At 33.8% G+C, this 21,006-nt stretch overlaps 1 protein-coding gene across 1 annotated transcript; it reads left to right on the forward strand.

The window, feature by feature from the left end:
• Positions 1-15,671: 15,671 nt before the first annotated feature.
• On the forward strand, positions 15,672-19,802 carry LOC113781416 (xanthohumol 4-O-methyltransferase-like). Its single transcript, XM_027327347.1, has 2 exons — positions 15,672-16,471; positions 19,234-19,802. The coding sequence occupies exons 1-2, from the start codon at positions 15,683-15,685 to the stop codon at positions 19,531-19,533; spliced, it is 1,089 nt and encodes a 362-aa protein (XP_027183148.1). The 5' UTR covers positions 15,672-15,682; the 3' UTR covers positions 19,534-19,802.
• The last annotated feature ends 1,204 nt before the right edge of the window (positions 19,803-21,006 follow it).

Genomic DNA, 21,006 nt, shown 5'->3' on the forward strand with positions numbered 1-21,006 from the left:
TCCTCACAGTGCTTCGGATCTTCCCCTCTACTCACCCTTACCCTGAAATATTTGCACCTACCACAAATAATGATGACTTACAAATGAGCAAAGCTCACATTTCAAACTTGAAGTTGTGGACGATGCGATGTAGAACATCAAAGAAGGAAAGGAGCTTCCCACCGAACCAAATCAAATAAAATAAGTAAAATAGGGTAATAAAAGAAATTAACCTCTTCCTACAAAAGATGTGTTTTTCTAACGTGTATTTATTGAGCACTCGTTAACACAAGTAAAATTCATCTAATGTCTCATGCATATAGATATACTAATAATTATTGTCATCCCTTACATTTATATACTTTTCTTATTTAATCGTATTTACACTTCCTTGTATTTATTTACTTTTCGTAATTAATCTTACATTTTTAAAAATATAATATATGAAATATATCTTAATGATTGCTTAATCGGCACCCATTAAACAGACCTATAAAAGATTGTTCTGATGTATCATGAAAATTTTTTTAAAAGGAAAGAATCAATAATTAAAGTTTGTTTGGATTGGGCTTTATTTCCCCAAATTTATTTGCTTATATCATCATTACAATTTCCAATACACATTTTTACCTTTCCAATTACCTTTTTATCTCACATACATCACATCACAAAAAGTGCTACAGTAAAAATATCTCTAATAATTCACAGTCCAAACAGACATATATCTCTCATTTTCTCCCCTTGAATATATTCTTTTTTTTTTTTTGGGTTTCCAAGAGAGCTTTGATCTGCAGTTACTCCACTTCCTGGCATTTGTTTCCCTCCAGACTACAATGAATCCCAAGTCGGTAGGATTGGCCAGGGATTTGAAACTTCTAACTCCAACCCGGTCAGAGATCCAGCCAACTGAAAGCTTGACCAGGCGCCGGATATCTTGAGGCAGTGCGAAAGCATTTTTTCGTTTGTTTTCGGTTTAAAACACTTGTAGCCTATAAAAAGGCGTCTTTTAGAATTTATTTTGCGGCTTTTGACTTTTATGACAAATTATTCGCGTTTTAATTGGTTTAAACCAACTATTTGACTGCACTTTAGGGTAAGAATCTTGTAGTATTGCCCTTGAGTTCTACACTTTGGAAGGCATTCATGTAGCTCATCCAAGACCATGTTTCTGCGTCACTATGAGACAAATTACTTTCCCTATTAGCTTTTTGACAAATGGAAAATAGTCACAATATACTAAGAATATAACTTGAAGGACATGTTTAATAAAAATGATTTTTTGTCTAGCTCATTGAGTTTGTTTAGTAACAAGTTTGCAAACAAATATTCAATGAATGTGTCACGTTGTTGTATTTATTCCCCCATTCTCATAAACAAATATTTTATTCCCACGTTCTCACGTTTGTTGATAAGTTTGCAAACCAATATGAAACGAATGTGTCAAGTTGCTGTATTTATTCCCGTATACTCACACGAAATATTTTTTTTATTTTGTTAGGATTTAGCATTGCAAAATAGTTTAAAATATTTCAGAATATGTCATGTACGTGAATCGTGAGTCTAAATCTTGATTTGAATTGTGAATTGGGATTCTTAAGTACAATGATGTGATTGATTCCAGTTGAACTTAAATGATACACTCGGTCTTAACTCAAATTAAAATGTGTGAATTTAAACTTGTTGAGCTCTTACGATTTGAGTTCAAGCTCGACTCGATAGTAGTTTTAATCTACTCAAGTTTGAGTTTTAACAATATAAGCTTAAATGAATCGAAGTTAATTGAGTGTAAAGTAATACTTGATATTTTTTACAAGAAGAGATAGAATATATACTTTACACTAATAGATATATAATAGTTACACATGCACCAATATATCTCTGTGACGTCATGTCTACAAAATCTTAAATATTCTATATGCATTATCTGACATTTTCTATTAATAGTAATAACGTATCACACAGTAATAATGGTGAATTATACTATATCATTTTAATACCTTTAATTAGTAATCAATGATTAATTGTAATACATCGCATGACATGTCACGAGTACCTTCTCCTGTTGCCTCGAGGGCTGTGGAACTACTTTTCTCATAAGAAGAAAATTTTCAGCATCACTATCGGATGCTCCTCTGTTCTGCACTAAAAGCAAAACTGTAGTGGACTGGCTCATTTTGGTTGCATCTGCTAATAATTCAATGGTCCAAAAAGCAAAAAAGTTAATAGCGACGGTGGCACTCTCTTTTATCCGTAAAGCTACAACATCAAAGGCCGATTCGAAGTGAATACCGACGGGACAATCATTTCCACTATGCTAAATGCTTTCTTGTTTTTTCCACACTGCGCACCTATGTGTGGATTAGAAAAAAACCACTTAAATGGCAAATCATCAAAGGCTACAGTGGCACTCTCTTTTATCCGTAAAGCTACAACATCAAAGGCCGACTAGAAGTGAATGCCGACGGGACAATCATTTCCACTATGATAAATGGTTTCTTGTTTTTTCACACTATGCACCTACGTGCGGATTTAGAAAAAACCACTTAAATGGTAAATCACATATAGTAACAACAAATAATAGGAAGTAAGATTTGAACCTTCCATGACATTAAACCTTAAAAACTTGGTGGTTGCCAAACGGTTGGTTTGATAAATGCTTTGTTGTTCATTGTTAAATGGTGCACCCTTGTACATAACGTGTATTTGTCACCGACAATAGGATCGGATTTTTGTCATTCAACCTTGAAAAGTAGGATTGAGCTTCACATAAATTTGAGCATGTGTTTGGATAGTAAATTATTTTTAAAAAAATATTATAGCATTATTTTTTATTCAATATATTTGAGATAAAAGGTGATTGAAAATTTTTTATTAATGTATGCGGATAAATTTTATAAATAATCCACTATTCAAATTAGACGAAGGATGCGTTTGATAAAATTGAAATCTGAAATTTGAATCTATTAAATTATTGAATTATTAAGTACTAAATCTGATACATTTGAATGTGTATCATATTAAGTGATAAGTGAATAGCTTATTATTTACTTTTGGAAGCAAGTTTTGTTTAAAAAATTCAGTGCCACTTAATTAATTCAGATGTTCAACTTTTGGTTATCAAACGAGTCTGAACACATTAAGAACTGAATTTATTAAGTTTAAGTGTTAAATTGGGTTATCAAACAAAATTTAAATTTGAATTGGGTTATCAAACAAGATTAGTTATCAAACAAGTCTGAACATGTTAAAAACTAAATTTATTAAGTTTAAGTGCTAAATTGAGTTATCAAACAAGATTTAAATTTGAATTTATAGATATGCTAGCTATTTCTGCCGCGCCTTAAATGGGACAAGGACAGAGTATATTAGGGGGAGGGGACCTAAAGAGGTCCAAAGAGAACCAAGAGGGGACTGAATTACCACCGATCCAAACAGATACTTATGCACCTGCTAGCGAACTTTTTAGAAAAGTCTGAATTTTTAGAATGCAGGTCAAGGGATTTTTTATCGCTTAACCTATAGCCAAGTAGAGTTTTAAACCTCTTTTAATAGCCAACTTCTCCTAGAGTAGTTGGTTGCCCCCTCTTGTCTTTTTTTTTTTTTTTTCAAAAACAATAACTATTGTATATCCTAATCTATCCTACACTAGGGAAAAGGGGCGGAACTAAGGAGGTCCTGAAATAATTCTGAGGGGATTGAACTACTACCGGACCAAACGGATGTACTACGTACCTGTCTAAATTTTTTTAAATCAAATCCACATTTAATGTGACAATTGCCCTTGACTCCCACCCCATCAAGTCTTAATGGCTTGATGGTGGCCACCTTACCAAAGACTGGTGGTTGCCCCCTCTTGTCACTTGGCTCAAATCTTATATGTAATAATTAGCACTCATTACAGACGGATAAACTGAAGCTAGTTTGTTGTAATTAATCCGTTTTGAGTTTTCGGGGACAGTGAGTTGAATTGTCATCTCAAGTAAAAACAAAGCAGCAATCCATGAAAATCTCTTCTTTAAGTTTTCCATTCAATCGATTACTTCTAAAATTCAAGAATAATTGGTGATTTATTCAACTTAATTGAAAGCTTGATGGCGAAATCCGAGGAAAAATCCATTTTATGACGATGAGGATCTCTTCCCCACACTTCCTGTTCATTCATTCAAGGGATAATTTCACAAATCTCTCCTAAGGTTTCTAACACTTGCACCACACACCCCTCAAAGTTTTCAATATTTCACTGACCACCCTTACTTTTGAGATTTTGGTAACAATTCAGTCCAAATAGGATTGAAATATTATTTTCATGAGTGAGATGAGATTTTTATGCCATAAATGCCCTCTTGGTCCCTGTATTAGTAGAAGATTGCAAGTTATTAAAAAGTTGAAATGATTAGTAAAGTTGAAGGGGTGTAAATGCAATTCAGGAACTTTCAAGCACCACATGGAAACATAAGCAATGTTTTAACAACCATAACAACAGCTACTTGCAAGTTCCAACCGCGAGACTTTTGATTCAGTAGCAAATGTATATAAGCACTGCAACTGCATCTACACCCTCAAAATTATTATTGTGAGAAGCAAGAGTTTTGGTACTTATAAAGTTATTGTTTTGTGCTACATTTAGAGTTCATAGTGAAAACATTTAGCAGAAATTATGGCCTCTTCAAGCCATAGGGGAGAATTTTGGAATTCACCCACATCTTTGTAGGGCCTGTTTGGAACCCCAAGTTTTTTACAAGTTTGTATGCTACTAGTTTTTTAACAACTTTTGCTACAGGAACCCCAAAAAACTTATCAAAGTTTTTAACCTACACACTTAAAAAAATTTTCCTTTCAACTTTTCTAATACACAAAAAATTTCTGAAAAACTTTTCTTGAGAGAGGGAACTTTTCTTCATTGGCATCAGAGTTCTTTCTTCTGGTGAACTTTCCCTTCAACTTCTCCCACGGTCTGGCACCAGAGGGAAAAGTTCTCCAACAAAAAATTTCCCTGCAACTTCACCAGCGGTATCAGAGAGTGGATTATTAAACTTGAGGAAAGGTTTGACTTTTTTTTTTTTTTAACTTAGGGTGAGGGTGGCTGGGGAAGGGGGAAGGGGGGGAAGAGGGGGAGAGGGAAAATTGCAACAAAAATAAAAAGTTTCTATACCTGACCTGTCCGGCAAGAGAAGGAGAGAAGAGGGGAGGAGAGGGAGAGGAAAAATTGAAAAAAAAAAGGTTTATGTTGCTCCCTCCTCTGCCGGCAGGGGAAGCAGCGGTGGCGAGGGAAGGGCAGAGGGAAGGAGAGGGGGAGAGGGAGAGGGAGAGAGAGAGGGAAAATTGGAAAAAAAAAAAAAAGATTTCTGCTGCTGCCTCCCCTGCCGGTAGGTGAAGCAGCGGCGGGCGAGAGGGAATGGTAGAGGGAGAAGAGAGGTGGCCCTGAATCTGTTGCTTGGGGAGAGAAAAAATGCAAAAAAAAAAAAAAAAAAGCTTTGAATCTGCCGCTTCATTTGTAGCTTCGGGAGAGGGAACAGTGGAAGGAAGGGGGAAGGGGAAGGGAGGAAAGAAAAGAAAAAACAAAGAAAGAAAAAAAGAAAAAAGAAAAGGAAAAGGAAAAAAAGTTTTTTCTCTTACAAAAATTTTTCTACAACTTCTACAGTGATCTACAGTAAAATTTTAGATAAACTTCCAAAAAACTCAGGTTCCAAACGGGGCCACAATTTTTACTTAACAAAAGATTCTAAGCAACACACCAACATTTACTTCAACTCTTAATATTTTCTATTCTCCCTTCTTCATTGTATAAATTTACACATAACAACAGGATGCATGAAGTACATGAATTTAGCTTTATTACCAACTCAAAAATCTATTGATCAAGTAAGACAGTTCATAATATATTGTAGATAACATGCTAGTTTTCTTGAAACTGATGACAAGGAAATTAGTACTTTGATTTATGGTTTAAATCACCTTCACTCCCAACAGATGAACAACATCTTCACTTTGTCTCCATTTTCTTATCTTTTTCCTTTTTTTTCCTTCTCTATTTCTTCTCTTCTAGTTATACAGCTACAATATTAGAAACTTATTCAATCATCCTTGTCAAATGATACCAGTCACAAAAATGGTCTCAAATTTTTTCCTCAATTGGCGCTAGGGGCATGCAAAATTTGAAAAATTTTGATTTACCGACCGAATTTGAATTGAATTCGGAATTTTTGAAATCGGTAATTCGGAATTCGACACTGAAATCGGAATTTCTGATTTCGAATTATGCGAATTTGGTTCGAATTCGGTAATGGAGTTTTTGAAATCGGAATTTCCGATTTCAATTTCGTTTTATAATATATATATTAATATTTATTTATTTATATATATAATAATATTTTTTATTTCAATTTCGTTTTATAATATGTATATTAATATATATTTATGTATATAATAATATATTCATATATAATAATATTATTTATAATATATGTAATATAAAATTTATATTATATAACAATACATCTAACAAAAAAAATGGAAAAAAGGTTTCCGAATTCAGTGAATTTGAAATTTACCGAATTCCGAATTGAATTCGGAATTGAAATCGAAATTGGAACTGGTGAATTCGAAATCGAAATCAGTCGATAATTTCTATATCAAAATTCTGAAAAATTCCGAATTCAAACTTCCGAATTACCGAATTCGAAGTCGATGCACACCCCTAATTGGCGCCTTTCTGTAATAGAGTTTTAATCATCTTAATTAGACATCAAAATTCTATTATTCTAGTTAAATGTAATTAACTAGTTTAGATGCATTTATTTCCCAAATTTATGTTAATTATTAGTCCCAATTTCATAGGACAAAGTGGTAATTTTAGCTATCACTATGTAAGCAAAGGGTTCCAAATCTCTGTCAGGGGAGGTCAGTAAAATTTTTAAAACCTCAAGATGTGTCAGTGCAAATGTCAGAAATATTAGGGAGGTTTGTGAAATTATCTCTTCATTCAAAGAGGCCGACTCTTATCTTTATGTCATTACCTTGCTTTCCTCTCTCTTCCTCCACGTCTTTTATCTTTGCTACTGCTTCTTCTTCCCTCAACCCACCACAGTTTAACCCCCACTTCGATGCTGCTGAGGACGGCAACGAACAACTCTCCCGCCACTAACCGCACTTTTTGCTCCCCCTCCTAGTCCCGCAACTCTCTTTCCCCACTCTGAAACCTGATCCCAATCCCAAGTCCACTACCGCTTCTTCCATTAAAAATTATTTTCTGCACAAGAAACTATTGTGGCCCCCTGGCGACACCTGTGAATGGGACAGGACGAAGGTGGATATAACGGGTGGTGGGGCAGGGCGGGGTAGCTGCCGTAGGATTGGACGCCGATGGGACTGAGGTCCCTCGTCCCACCTAGGGATGGCAATGGGGGCGGGTGCCGGCGGGGGGCTCACGGGGCGGGGGTTGGGGCGGGGGCGGGGGGGAATTTTTTCCCCCCGCTTAGAAACGGGGCGGGGGTATACCCCCCGCCCCATCCCCCGCCCCGCCACCAGCAAAAAAAATATATATATATATATATATATAAATGACTATATATTATATGTAAGTTAATTAGTTATAAACTTATGATAATTATATTATTAGTTAGATGTATTATATAATGTATATTAGTTTATGTAATATAATTGATATTATCAATTATATGAATAATTATACATGTCTACTAATAGAATTTATTAATTAGTTATACTAAATTTACTAATACATTTATACTAAATTTCTAATTACACTTAATAGAATAACACTTTTTTCTCAAAAAAAAGCACAAACACAATGATGAATTAGTGATTGCATTTGTACTAAAAGTGAAAATTTGACTATTTTAGTTATATTTATTTCATCATATTGGATTGTATTCAAATAACTTCTGTTTGATTGTTTTTATGAGTTTCAATTGTAAAATTACAATGAATAATAATTTGGTGATGTGTTGATATTTTAGTACTTGATTATTTATTAAAAATTAATTATAATAAAATTATATAATAAAATTTTATTAACCCCGCGGGGGAAGCGGGGCAAGGCGGGGCGGGGCGGGGCGGGAGGAGCGGGAGGCGGGGGACGGGGCGAGGGACGGGGGGAACTAATAGGCAACGGGGCGGGGGACGGGGGAGGGGTCCCCCGCCCCGTTGCCATCCCTAGTCCCACCCATGCCTCATTGCCATCTCTACGGATTTACGTTGCTCAATTTAAAACTGAGAAAATGATCGGTTTCATCCTTCACATTTTATAAAAATATTTTTTTCGTCCCTCACTTTAAAACCAAGCAATTTCATCCTTGACATTTAAAAACTGAAGTTCTTACATCCCTGAACCCAAATTTCAATATGAATCAAACCACCAATCAACCTGATTACAAATTTTGGGGGTGTAATTGGTAGATCACTTGGTTAACTCAACTTGATATTCATGTAAAATTTAATGAACCAAAAAATAAAAAATAAAAAATTATAACATAAAAAAGAAAGATTAATCTTTCCTACATTATCATTGTATACACTGACGGTTTTATGTACCGCCATATCATTTTAATTTAAATTTAAACACCAAATTTTATATTTATGATACACATCTAGATTCGCAAGCGGATATACTAACGGTGTATGAAATGATTTATAAAAAAAAAAAACTCTACTATTACAAGACAAAGAATGGTCTTTTATGTTATAATTTTTATTTTTTTGGTTTACTAAATATCATGTGAATATGATGAAATTGACCGAGTGATTTATCAATTCTATTTCCGAAATTTATTACTAGATTATTGAATGGTTTGATTCAGATTGAAAATTAGGTTCAGGGATGTAATAGCTTTAATTTTTAAATGTCAGGGACGAATTTGCTTCATTTTAAAAGTGAGGGACGAAAAGAATATTTTTGCGAAATGTGAAGGATGAAACATGTCATTTTCCCTTTAAAACTAGTCTAATCTTGGTTTAGAGGAGGCCCCGCCCGTTCTAGCTATTTAAGGTAGAGTTGCGGTAATTTATTAACAAGCGCTTTTTTAGTAGAATTTTTAATAAAAATACTTATTAATTGTTTAAATATTTTTAAATATATTATTTAGAAATATAGTTCAAGAAATACTTATTGTATTGAATAATATGTAATTTCAAAATTTTTTAAAATATTTATCTTTTTATTTGGTTCATAATATAGGATAAAATAATTAAATTTGTTGTTTTATTTTTAAAATCACAAAAATTACTTTAAAAGCACCAAATTTGAGCTTTTACTAAAAGTGTTTTTAACACCAAAAGTACTTTTAACATTTGATCCACCACATAAGTGTAAAAATTAAAATTTAAATTCAAATTTCACATAGTTGTTATTCGTTCAAGGTTGACAGTAGTGTAGGGAAGATTAATCTTACTTTTATCTTATTATAAAGTAGTTTTATAGAATAATTATATTCAAATAGACAGCTTTTAAGACTAACTAAGATTACTTTTGCATAAAATATTTAGGCATTTGAGTTGCTGATATACTCTCACCATTTAACAAAACATCCCTTTGGGGGAAAAAAAACTAATATTTAAATTTATGGCAGCTGAAATTGAATCTAAAAGCCCCAATCTATTAGATGGACCACAAATTGTTAGCCCATATTGGCCTGGGTTTGGGCCATAAAATTAGTGAGCTTTCCGTATGGCAAGCTAAAGACAAACCAACTCTTCTGTCTTCTCGATTCATGAAGATCTATTCTTGCATCTGTTGATTCTCAAGCTTCAGGCAAAAACAACGACGTCGTGTGATATAAAACACACGACAGATCAGCAGGGGACCAGGATTGTTGTGGGAATTCACTAATGATTTTGAATGTATTCAAAGATTTACCAATCAAAAAGGGTTGATAATGGAACAACTGTGATGCCAGGTGTAGCTCAAAGAAGGGTATAATTACATATGATATCGTAGCAATTTGTGACATGAAAAAGTAAGAAGATTCTATTTCTCTTTCAATGGAGCTCATTTTAGAATATTAGAACTGTGTTACCATACGACCTATAAGAATCCTGTAAGTATATTACGGTTCTAGGACATATTTTGATTTGTGAGGGTGATCGGAGCCATATTGACTCAAACTTTTTTCTATAAAAGAAAAAGAAGAAAAAGAAAGATCTCATTTAGAAGAGACAGATAGAGGTTGCCTTACCGATGATGCAAAATCAGACTGGAAGAACACCCAGTTTGAAATGTTGATTTCAGAGAATGTGACCGAGCTTGTTAAGAGTACGTAGCGGGTTGCTCTCGAGGGTAGCATTCATTAGTATTACGACTAATGAGATAGAATAGCTCTTCTTACTATGAAATGTGTGACCAATTTGTAGTGGCTTAAGCCAAACACTCGAACACTAGTCTTGACTACTATGATTGGAGTTGTGATATTAGACCATGGCCTTAGGTGAATCGGTCACAATATAGAGAATTTTGCTAAAGTTGATTCTATTTTAGTTAACCATTGAGCCAAAAGTCAATGGTCACAAAAAAGGGACTAAATTTCTCTTTGAACTATAGGTCGGGAGTTCGAATCTCACTTGAAAAGAAAAAATCTAAATGAGGTATCAGAATACCCTTTAATCCACCAGGTCTTTATATCTGCTAGTTCCTTATACAACCTATTTAAACTCTCTTTCCTCTAGAATAGGATAGATTAGATCTTAGAAAAAAGGACATCTTGGAATTTTCTTTTTTCACAAAAAAAAAAATACTCGTACTCATCAAGATAAGGGGACCTTTTAGGAAAAAAAAAAACTCAAGCCAAAGTTCTCTAATTCATTTTTGTCATTGAAGACAATAAGTCTAGCAAATTAGTTAGATCTAATATCATGCCCTCTAGGTATTTGTAGAGCCGGCATAGATAATAAGATTCCTAGCCAATCGACTGAATTTATAGTTGTACCACCGACACAAAGGAGTAGATTTGTTTCCACTTGGACAGCAAAAGGTGGGTGGAGGCGTGGAGCTTTCCGCTTCCCTTTTTTTTTTTTTTTGTCTATTATAAGTAGGAGGTTTTGAATCTAAAATTTCACTTGACCTTTCCTTTACAATCCTTCTACAACCATGTAACTCAACCTTCCTCTTTCCCAGTGCAAACTAGTAAGCATGGCATGTTTTAAACTTAGTAAAAGAAGCTGATAAGCTAATTATAGGTACTAGTATTCAGGGCACACATCAAAATGTGTGCAATTAATAGAAAATTATTATTAAAATTTTCAGTAAATTTGTTGAAATTATTTTCAGAACAATTGGTTTTATATTTATGACAATAGATATTAGAAAATTCACCAAAATAAAGTGTACAAATAGATTGTTATTTAGTAGTAATCCATAACCGTAATTAGTAGTTGATTTTATTAGATAATTAGCAAGAATAGTTTAAAAAGAACATAAAGTGATAAAAATTTGTTTATACCAAATCTTCCTTCCCTTTTTATATATAGAATAGATTTTTAGATAGCTGGATGATTGACTCTTTCTGAAACTGGGAAAGCTCTTCAGTCGGCAAAAGTGGTATGGAAAGAATAGAAGAATGGATTGCCATATCCACCAGTATTAGGGAACTGAATGCAGGAAAGGAAGTCAGTTTCAATCTCTTTATACCATAATAAGATCAACAGTTGTACATTCAGAAGCGAAACTGGGACGGCTTTTCGGTCGGCAATAGTGGTATGGAAAGGATAGAAGATTGGATTGCGATTTCCACAAGTATTAAGGAACGGATTGCCCGAAAGGAAGTCAGTTTCATTTTCTTTATCCCACAATAAGATCAATAGTTCACATTCAGAAGCGAAACGGGTAGAAAAAAAGAAGGAAAGCAATAGATCAAGAATAGAATAAAGATCTTTTTTAATATGTTGTTTTTTGATGTAAGTTTGAGTGTTTGAAACCAAAACATTTTACTTATACTCTCTTTCTCTCTCTCTCGAACCAACTAGTCCATCCCTCCGCGCTCCCCTCCTCCTAAAAAGAACAAAGATAACAACACTCTTATTTCTTAATTTGTTTCGAAAGTGGAAGTAGAATTAAAAATAAAAAAAAGAAAAGCAGTATCTTTTGGGGGTAGTTAATGTCCAGGAGAAGGTTGGATTGAGTGGTAAGATGAAAGAGAAAGTAAGTAGGAGATCTTAGATTCAAATCCTCTCACTTGGGAAAAAAAAAAAAGGTCTTATACCTACAGGTTGGACTAATAACTTTTAAGCTTAAACCAATAACTTTCACCAATAATTTTCAAGCAAAATCAATAACTTTTGAGTGGAAATCATGGGTTCAAAATACTTAATTTATATGCCGACGTAGGATTTCATATTCATCTCCCCTTATGGATGTAGGATCTCATATTCATCTCCCCTTGTTGCCTTTGAGTTTTAGACTGTACACACCTAATTGTGCAGGCTTCTAGAAATGTTGGCTCACCCATAGACCACATGAGATATATCTCGTACCGAAAATTGACCCGATGTAGCGGTTCCTTCTCAAGCTAAAACCTAATTGTATAGAATTCTAGAAATGCCTTGTAATGGCTCAAGCAAAAAGAGACCACGCGAGATATGTCTCGAACCGAAAATTGATCCAATGTAGGGGTTTCTTCTCAACCGAAAACACTAGCCCAATAACTTTTGAGCAGAAATTATGAGTTGAAATTATTTAGTAACCTCAAGGACTGAAACTCATAAATCATTCATTTTCCTTCCCTTCCACCTATATGGAATCTCACAGTAGGAATTTCTTCTTTTCCTGTAAACCAACGAAACATGCAGAAAAGAGACTACGAACACAAGAAGCTTTGTTAAGCAAGAGCTCGTGGCTATAGCTTGCCTCCCCAGTTTAACACGAGTGAATACGAAAGCTTGGTCAGAGACAGTCAAAACCGGTCTATAAACTTTCACCACTATCTGACCTTCTCGATCCAATGAGCTTTTTGACATCACTTGAAATTCTGCCAATTTATGTTCTCTTACGTATGTTAATAGCAGGCCAATACAGAGAAAGGAAGAATTTATAGCTTCAAGGGCATTTTTTTGGTCTCCTTTACCAAATGTATAAAAGACTAAAAGTTAGATATGGCAGGAACGGTTTCAAATCATTCATTGCGAAGAATTAAGTCCCAAAGCCTTTTATTTCTAACTATGTCATTTCTTTTTCAAATTACTATGGCACTCTTATAAGTACTTCAATTTTTTTTAAAATTACTATGGCACAAATTTGAATTTTAGTTACATATTCGTTTACATATTCTATGCCTAATCAAACCAAAACATTCACTATTAAATGAGAATATATGAGAGGCAATTTTTTTTTTATTATTTATCTGCTGTAGACGAGGAACAGAACCCTCCTTGTAGAAGAGAAGACAATTCCTTCATCAATCTTCCTGATGAAGTGTTAAGAGTTCTTCCTATCCTCCTTATAGAAGAGAAGACAATTCCTTCGTCAATCTTCTTGATGATGTGTTAGAATTCTTCCTGCTGCTAAATTCTGACAGTTGGGGTAAGAGGAAAAAAATAAAAATAAAAATAAAAAAGGTAAGTAACTTTGTCTATAGTCAACTCCGAAATTGTATTATCATATTTTTGTTTTGGTAACATTGATGTTTTATTGAGAAACAATAAAATTTGCACTAGCAGGATAGCTGAACAATTACAGCACAAAAACACAAAACTAAAGAACAATAAAACCAACAATCAATGAGCAAGGAAAATTTCTGGTTAAAACGCCATTCCAAACTGAAATCCCAGTTCTCTTGGAATCTAGTGACATTCCTCTACTCTGGAAACTATTTCAAATTCATTCATCGTCAAGAATTGAATCTCGAAGCCTTTCATTTCTTTTAAAATGAAAAGATTATGATCTATTGCACACTAACTACGTCATTATTGAAGTATGCATACAGTTTCTTTTTAATCATTAGAAAGTTGATATTCAAGAACTCATTTTTTATTTTACCAAAATACAATATTAATCATGTTTAATGTACTATATATCATAGATGTCGTTGTACTTAAGATACATAAATTCTTCATCTTCTAGATTTCAACTGCACGAAACAAACTTTTTAACTCCCATGGCATGAGACGGATCACTAATCTTTCTTTCTGAGGTAAAATTTCTTTTTCTCTGTCTGTATCTTTTGTTCATCAATATAAGCTAATTATTAGAGTAAGGAAAGATAAAGCCAACAAACTAGAGGGAAAGGTAAAGCCAACAACTTTGAAAAGCATACACCAACTACATGTCGGTTGGTAGGGGGCAACCCTTTAAGAGGCATTACCAAGAAATTAGCCTCGTCCGGATTCTGGTTTTCCAAAAAAAAACATTTTACGTTTTTCGTAAACATATTTTTCAATCACCTTTTTACCTTATATATATCAAATTACCATAATATATTTTTTTACAAAAACTCCTAAAAATAGTAATCCAAGTAAGACCAATCTGTTGAAGCTAGCTTAAAGTGGGATTGTGGGCTGGCATGGCTGCACTTGGAGCCACACCATGCGATGTACTACCTTGATTTGCTGAAAGAAATCCATTTTTGTCTAAACTGATTCATAAACAATTCAAATAAACAGCCGGATTGAGCTAATCGATTTCTTTCAATAGATTTGGACCGTTAATTGTATGACACGATTGCACTTGCAACTGCAGACAATTCAAGTCCACCGTCCCAATGAAGTTGAAGTGTGGTGGATACTCAAACAAGAATTAATACTTTTTTGTTTTTTCGACATCTATTTAATATTTAATCTTAGAAAAAAGAAAAGGGAAAAAAGAAAAAAGAAAAACCTAAAACCTCTAATGCCAACCTTGATAACAAAAGCAAATGCATACCAACATTCAATTGCTAATTATCTAACGCTGACACTGTCAATTTATGGCTTCAAAAGATTTAGCTTGTAGTGTACTTGTAACAAAGAGCAGCTCAAAAGAATTTTTTTTCCCTCTTTTGCGGTGTTCTATTTGTATGAGTTCATTAGCGGATGGCCAACTTGTGTGCTGCAGTTGCAATATAAGACAAGAGTTAATTAAAGGGTAAATTACTTATTACTCCCTGTGATTTTATAGAATGTTAGATGACCCTTTTAAAATTTTAAAATAACCACATAACCCTCCTATCATTTTATGTAAAGCAAAAAATGGAAGGAATGCACAATTAGTTACAGTATTTATATCAAATGCGCTTTAAAAGGGTGTGTGATAAAATATTGATATTCATGTAATCTACTTATGATTTGTATAAATATCCACTTTATCCCTTGTAACTATTGCACTTATCCATATAATCTCTCTTGACTTTTATACAAGATGATTAATCCGTCAATTAATTTAGCATTTAAGTAAGCACACTAGTAGTATTCCAACTAACAATGTTACCTAGCTAATAGTAAGGGCACTATTAGTACAGTCTGCAAGTGTTATTAATTTATTGTTTAGCTTTTTGTATCCATACCTTATTGTATCACATCAACCGATTAATATACTTGTGGAAAAAAGAATGTTTCTTCTACACACCTTAAAATTGGAAAATATGACCAAAATCTTATCACAATATATAGGATAACAAATCATGTAGGTTTCCATCATTCTCCTATCAACAGCTAGTTACAATTAAATCCCTCCATCCCTTCTTCATTTGCCACATATAGTGGAGAAAGAGAAAACAAAGAGAACATGGACAAACATGACGCAGCATCAAAACTTCTTCACGGTCAAGCACAGATATGGAAACAAATGTTCGCCTTTGTAGACTCCATGGCTTTAAAATGTGCTGTGGAGCTCCAAATAGCTGACATTATACACTCCCATGGCCGCCCCTTATCCCTCTCCGAAATCTCCTCCAATATCACCAACTCTTCGTCCCCAAGTTTTCCATATCTGGCACGCATCATGAGGTTGTTAGTCCGCAACAATATCTTCGAATCCATAGAAGATGTTCAACAGGAAAATGGTGGAGACACTCCCTCCACCACCCTCTACGGCCTAACCACCGCCTCCCGGTGGCTACTAAATAACAATGACCAGTTGAGCATGACTCCCTTTATCTTAATGGAGAACCATCCATGGCTTTTAAGTCCATGGCATCAGTTGAGTACTTGTGTAAGAGAGGGCGGCATTGCATTCCAAAAAGCTCATGGAAAAGAGATATGGGATATGGCATCACAAAACCCTGAGTTCAACAAGATTTTTAATGATGGGATGGAATGTACTGGGAAGATTACAATGCAAGCAATTCTTTCAGTGTTTAAAGGTACTTATTGGGATGGTGTGGAATCACTTGTGGATGTTGGGGGTGGGACTGGTGCAACCATGGCTGAGATTGTCAAGGTTTATCCACATATCAAAGGAATCAACTTTGATTTGCCGCATGTTATCGCTACAGCACCTAAGTATGATGGAGTTTCTCATGTTGGTGGTGACATGTTTGATGCCATCCCCAGTGCTCAAGCAGTCTTCATGAAGGTATTAGAATTTGCTAAATTTACTGCCAAATCTTCTTGTTTTCTCGTTTCTGACTTGAATGTCTTTCTTCCTTTATGGTGATAGCATGAAGCATAGAACTTCAAAGTTTGAAACAAAGTTCTTCGATTTGAGCCTAGTTCAGCCATTCCGTAGATGTGCGGTTGGATTGAGACAATAGAAAAGTTTAATTTGATTATTTCTTAACACATCCTTTTTTCAACTAGATTTTTATATCTCGCATGCATCAATACAAAATCATCATAGTAAATAATACAAGTCAGATAATATTCAATCAAAATGCAATGTGTTTATCTTCCCACAAGATTGCAGAAAAAAAGAATAAAAATTCAATTTTAAGTATGAGCTCAACTATCACTTCTCCTTTAACTCCCACAAATTACTTCTATTTTTGCATGTGAAGGGCCTAGTTAAATTACGACATTGTAGTTTAGAATGTAAAATATCTCTTGTTTGCTAACCTTGATGGTCATATTTGCATAATGTAGAGAACTTGATTTGGACTTGGTAGAGTTACCATTTTCCTTTTGAAAAAGAATTGGTGGAAATAGCCTAGACTAATCAAGGGCACTAGAAGTTCTTTGCTTTGTGTTCTTGAGGGTACAAAAAAGTTATCATTTTTTTTTCTTTTGGCAAGGGCACGTGAATGTAGTCACTGGTGGAACCAGAAGTTGGGATTTAAGGGCAGAGTGGCCAAAACTAGTAAAGATGAGGAATACTTTTACATTTTTTGTAAAAAGTTTTGGAGGACAAAGTCTAATTTTTTCCAAGGATATATGTAAATACATTTAATATTTGAAGGGGAAATATAAGAATATCTAAATTCTCAGGGGGAAGGGGCCAAAGTCTCATTCCTACAAGGACTGACTAGGCAAGTAATGCTAGCCTGGAGGTATTTCCCAGATTGAATTTTGAAGGAGGGATATAAAGCACATAGTGGCGAAAACCAAACAACTAATGTTACAGAAAGTCCTACTTTATCTCTTAATGATAATAAGAGTTCACATTTTAAATGATTAAAGTTAATGAATTTTGAAGGAGGGATGTGAAGCACGTGGTGGAGAAAACCAACCAACTAATGTTACATAATATCCTATTTTATCTCTTAATGATAATAAGAGTTCAAATTTTAAATGATTAAAGTTAATATAATCGAAAAGTCTAAAACACTTATTTCACTATTCAATGATTAATTTAAATTTAAATTACAAGTATGATACCAAAAAAAAAAAGGGAAGAACGTTTGACTATTATATTGGTACTAGTGGAGGTGGGTGTAAAATAAATTCAAATCTTATCCAAACGTCCTATCCATCATCCAAAAATCTTCCAAGATAAGATATGCTCTTGTGGTTTTCCTGTATACGAGAAGGCACATAATAGAATGGACCTATGGATGCACCATCTTACAGTTTGTGAGTCCTGTGTGAACTGCAAATGTGAGCGGCACATTTTTGGGAAGATGTTCTAACGCGTAGACTTAGTCCACATTAGAATTTCCATGCATAGCCAAAGAGGTTTTTTCTTGTGAATTAAATAGTGAAATTTTCATTGTCATGAAGGATCAAATTCTCGAGATTCCGTTTAATAATTTCAAGTGGTAGCATGTATTTTTTTTAAAATTTTATTTGACCAGATTCTGCCATTAGATTTAATGTCAGATTCTTGGGATAAAATTCACCGATATTACCTTATTATACACCAAAATTTGTCATACCAACAGGTAAAGTTACATATGTGATGTATCCAGAGATTGAAAATTCTATGGTCCTTCTAGGAACCATTTCCTCAATGTATATCTCTCAATGATGATATTAGTTTATATTTTGAATCTTTGAAATTATTATTATCCAAGAGTCCAAAATACTTATTTCACAACCCAACGATGAATTGATTTTGAAGGTATAATACCCAAAAGTAACTATTGTATATTCCCAAAAAATTCAGGGAAAAAAAATTTGGTATGCTTTTATACATTTGTCAAAATTTTGATATATGAATTTGGAGAGAGAGAAATGGTCATGTGTAACTTGCTAGAAAGTAGAGAAAATGGAAATAGACAGTCTAATGCATGACATAAATATATAAGGTACTTATTGTGCCTTATTGAAGACAATTTACTTTGATAATTGGTTGTATTCAAATCTAAGTTATCGTTTAATGTGTATTTGGAGCTAATTTACCAGTTGGTTTATTGCAAATCGTTCCAGATTGATGGATTAACTGTTGAATTGTCTGGTTCATCCGAGTTATAAAATATAGTACCGGTTTGAGAGTCTAATCTGACCAAAAAGCAAACCACTCGATGATTTAACCCGTTTGACCATCTAGTCTGGTATGGGTTTTAAAACCTTGCTCTCTGCTTTCGTGCATATTGGGTGCTTTAGCAACTAAGCAATTGTTGAAGTTGTTCACGGTGGTGATTCCACCATTGTCAAAAAGATTGAGAACTCGAGAAAGTTTTGACATTGTGGAAGGAGTCTAGGGTATACATTTCAATATACAGAATTGTTATATTAGTATCTGTATTGCATTTGTGGTATATGCATTATAGTTATAGTGTCTAAATCACACTACTGATAGTGTCTATATTTTCTCCAGCAATTGGAATTGCCAATTGCTAATTGTGAGTATTTTCTTTCTACCCTCAGACAACCATGATTTGTTCTGCCTCTTGTCAATTTAAGATTTTAACTAATTCAATGTGTAATTTCTCTTTTGCGCCATTTTCTTCATCAATGCAGTGGATAATGCATGATTGGTGTGATGAAGATTGTGTGAAAATATTGAAAAACTGTCGAAGAGCAATACCAGAAAAAACAGGAAAGGTCTTCATTGTTGAAGTGGTTTTAAAGCCTGACGGTGATGGGTTATTTGACAGCATTGGGATGATACTTGACTTGCTAATGATTGCTCACAGCTCCGGTGGTAAGGAGAGGACTGAACCTGAATGGAAAAAACTTTTAGATAAAGGAGGCTTCCCACGTTACAAGATTACTGAAATTCCAGCTTGCTTTTCCATCATAGAGGCCTATCCAGAATGATATTATAACTATCAGAGTTGCACATTGGATCTCTTATCATTTATGTAAAGTACAGTCTTAGTAGCTTCCAGAGGGAATGTGCAAGATATTTCATGAAATTTGGCTGCCAAATTGTAATAATCTATCTTGATTTAGTCTTTTACTTCAATCTTGACATGTCTTCTTTTTTACCTGTTGTTGTAATACTGTCCCGTTTAAAGGTCGTCATGAGTAGTCATTCATTTTCATATTGTATAATTTTAGAAAAGTTGTATATCGTGCCATAGTAATGTTGAAGGAAATTAAACCAAACTATTTTAATATTTAGTTTCCTAATTCTTTTTGGTGTCTTGTGTGTTTAGTTTCCATATCAATTTAGCAAATCTCAAATTAGTTTTCAAATAAGTTTTGGTTTATAATTGTATTTATTTTAGAAAGTTTTGTCAATCTATAAATACTAACAACTTAACAGGTTATTACTTGAAAAGTCGAGTTGAATTTTGGAGAGTTGAGTTGAGTTTTGAAAACTAGATTTGAAAGAAAGTCTCATAGTTGAGGTTTATGAGTTGTCGTGAGCGAAAGACTACGACTTAACATTGTTATTGTTAAATTTTGGGTTAATAAATTATTTAGTATTTATTTATGTGTTTATTCTCCTTCTCTTCCCACATATTTTTTATATGTGCTAAAATTGCTCCATCTATGCACGTAATTTTTCTTGCTAATAAGTGATATTAGAGCCCTAGTTTCAAAATTTTGATTTTTGGGTGTCTATAGTGCCCGGAGAGTTTATAGAGTTTATACAAAGTTTTTGATAGAAAAACTTGTGCCATAGAAGAGTACAGAATTTGTGGTAGAGTACCCATATATTGAAAATTTGGACCACAAGCGTTGGTCTTAGAGTACTCCTTCATTGATTGGAATTAGGGAAAAACCCTAATTGGATAGAGGTAGGGATTTTGTCATGATTGTTGATATCGTGCAGTAATCAGAAAAAAAAATCCTGCCAAATTGTCGGTTGTCATAGTGAATTTTGATCAAACCTGAAACTAGGGAGGCCAAGAAATTCAAGCAGGGAAGACAAAAATATTTGTCAAGATACGTAAATTATTTTGGTTTGCCATGGAGAGAGAATTTGTCAATGGTAAAAAATTAAAAGTTTTACGCACACTTAGTGGTGATAAAGAAAGATCTGAATGGTAAAAAATAATGCACAAATATCTTAAAAAGTGTGGTTTAGGTGAATTTCTTGAGATCAATTTAAATAATGGTCAATCAAAAGAAATTAAAAGAAGGAAGGCCAGATTATTTTTCAAAATGCTGCGAAAATCAATGGTTGAAGAGTATTATAAAAGGGTTATCATCTCTTTTCAATCGCCTTAGTGATTTTGGTCAGATCTCTTTTATATTTTAATGATAGAATTTCCATATGAATCTAATTATCAGTCAAAAATTAGTTTGGAATGGGAAGTTAATTTGGAAGAGAATGTGTTT

The sequence above is a fragment of the Coffea eugenioides genome, chromosome 8 (genome assembly GCF_003713205.1).
Source record: "Coffea eugenioides isolate CCC68of chromosome 8, Ceug_1.0, whole genome shotgun sequence".
Classification (NCBI taxonomy): Eukaryota; Viridiplantae; Streptophyta; class Magnoliopsida; order Gentianales; family Rubiaceae; genus Coffea; species Coffea eugenioides.

Bases quoted from the DNA above. Each gene is read 5' to 3' on its own strand.
- LOC113781416 (XM_027327347.1), top strand. From the start codon at position 15,683: ATGGACAAACATGACGCAGCATCAAAACTTCTTCACGGTCAAGCACAG. The intron at 16,472-19,233 runs GTATTAGAATTT...TCATCAATGCAG, and splicing joins CTCAAGCAGTCTTCATGAAG to TGGATAATGCATGATTGGTG.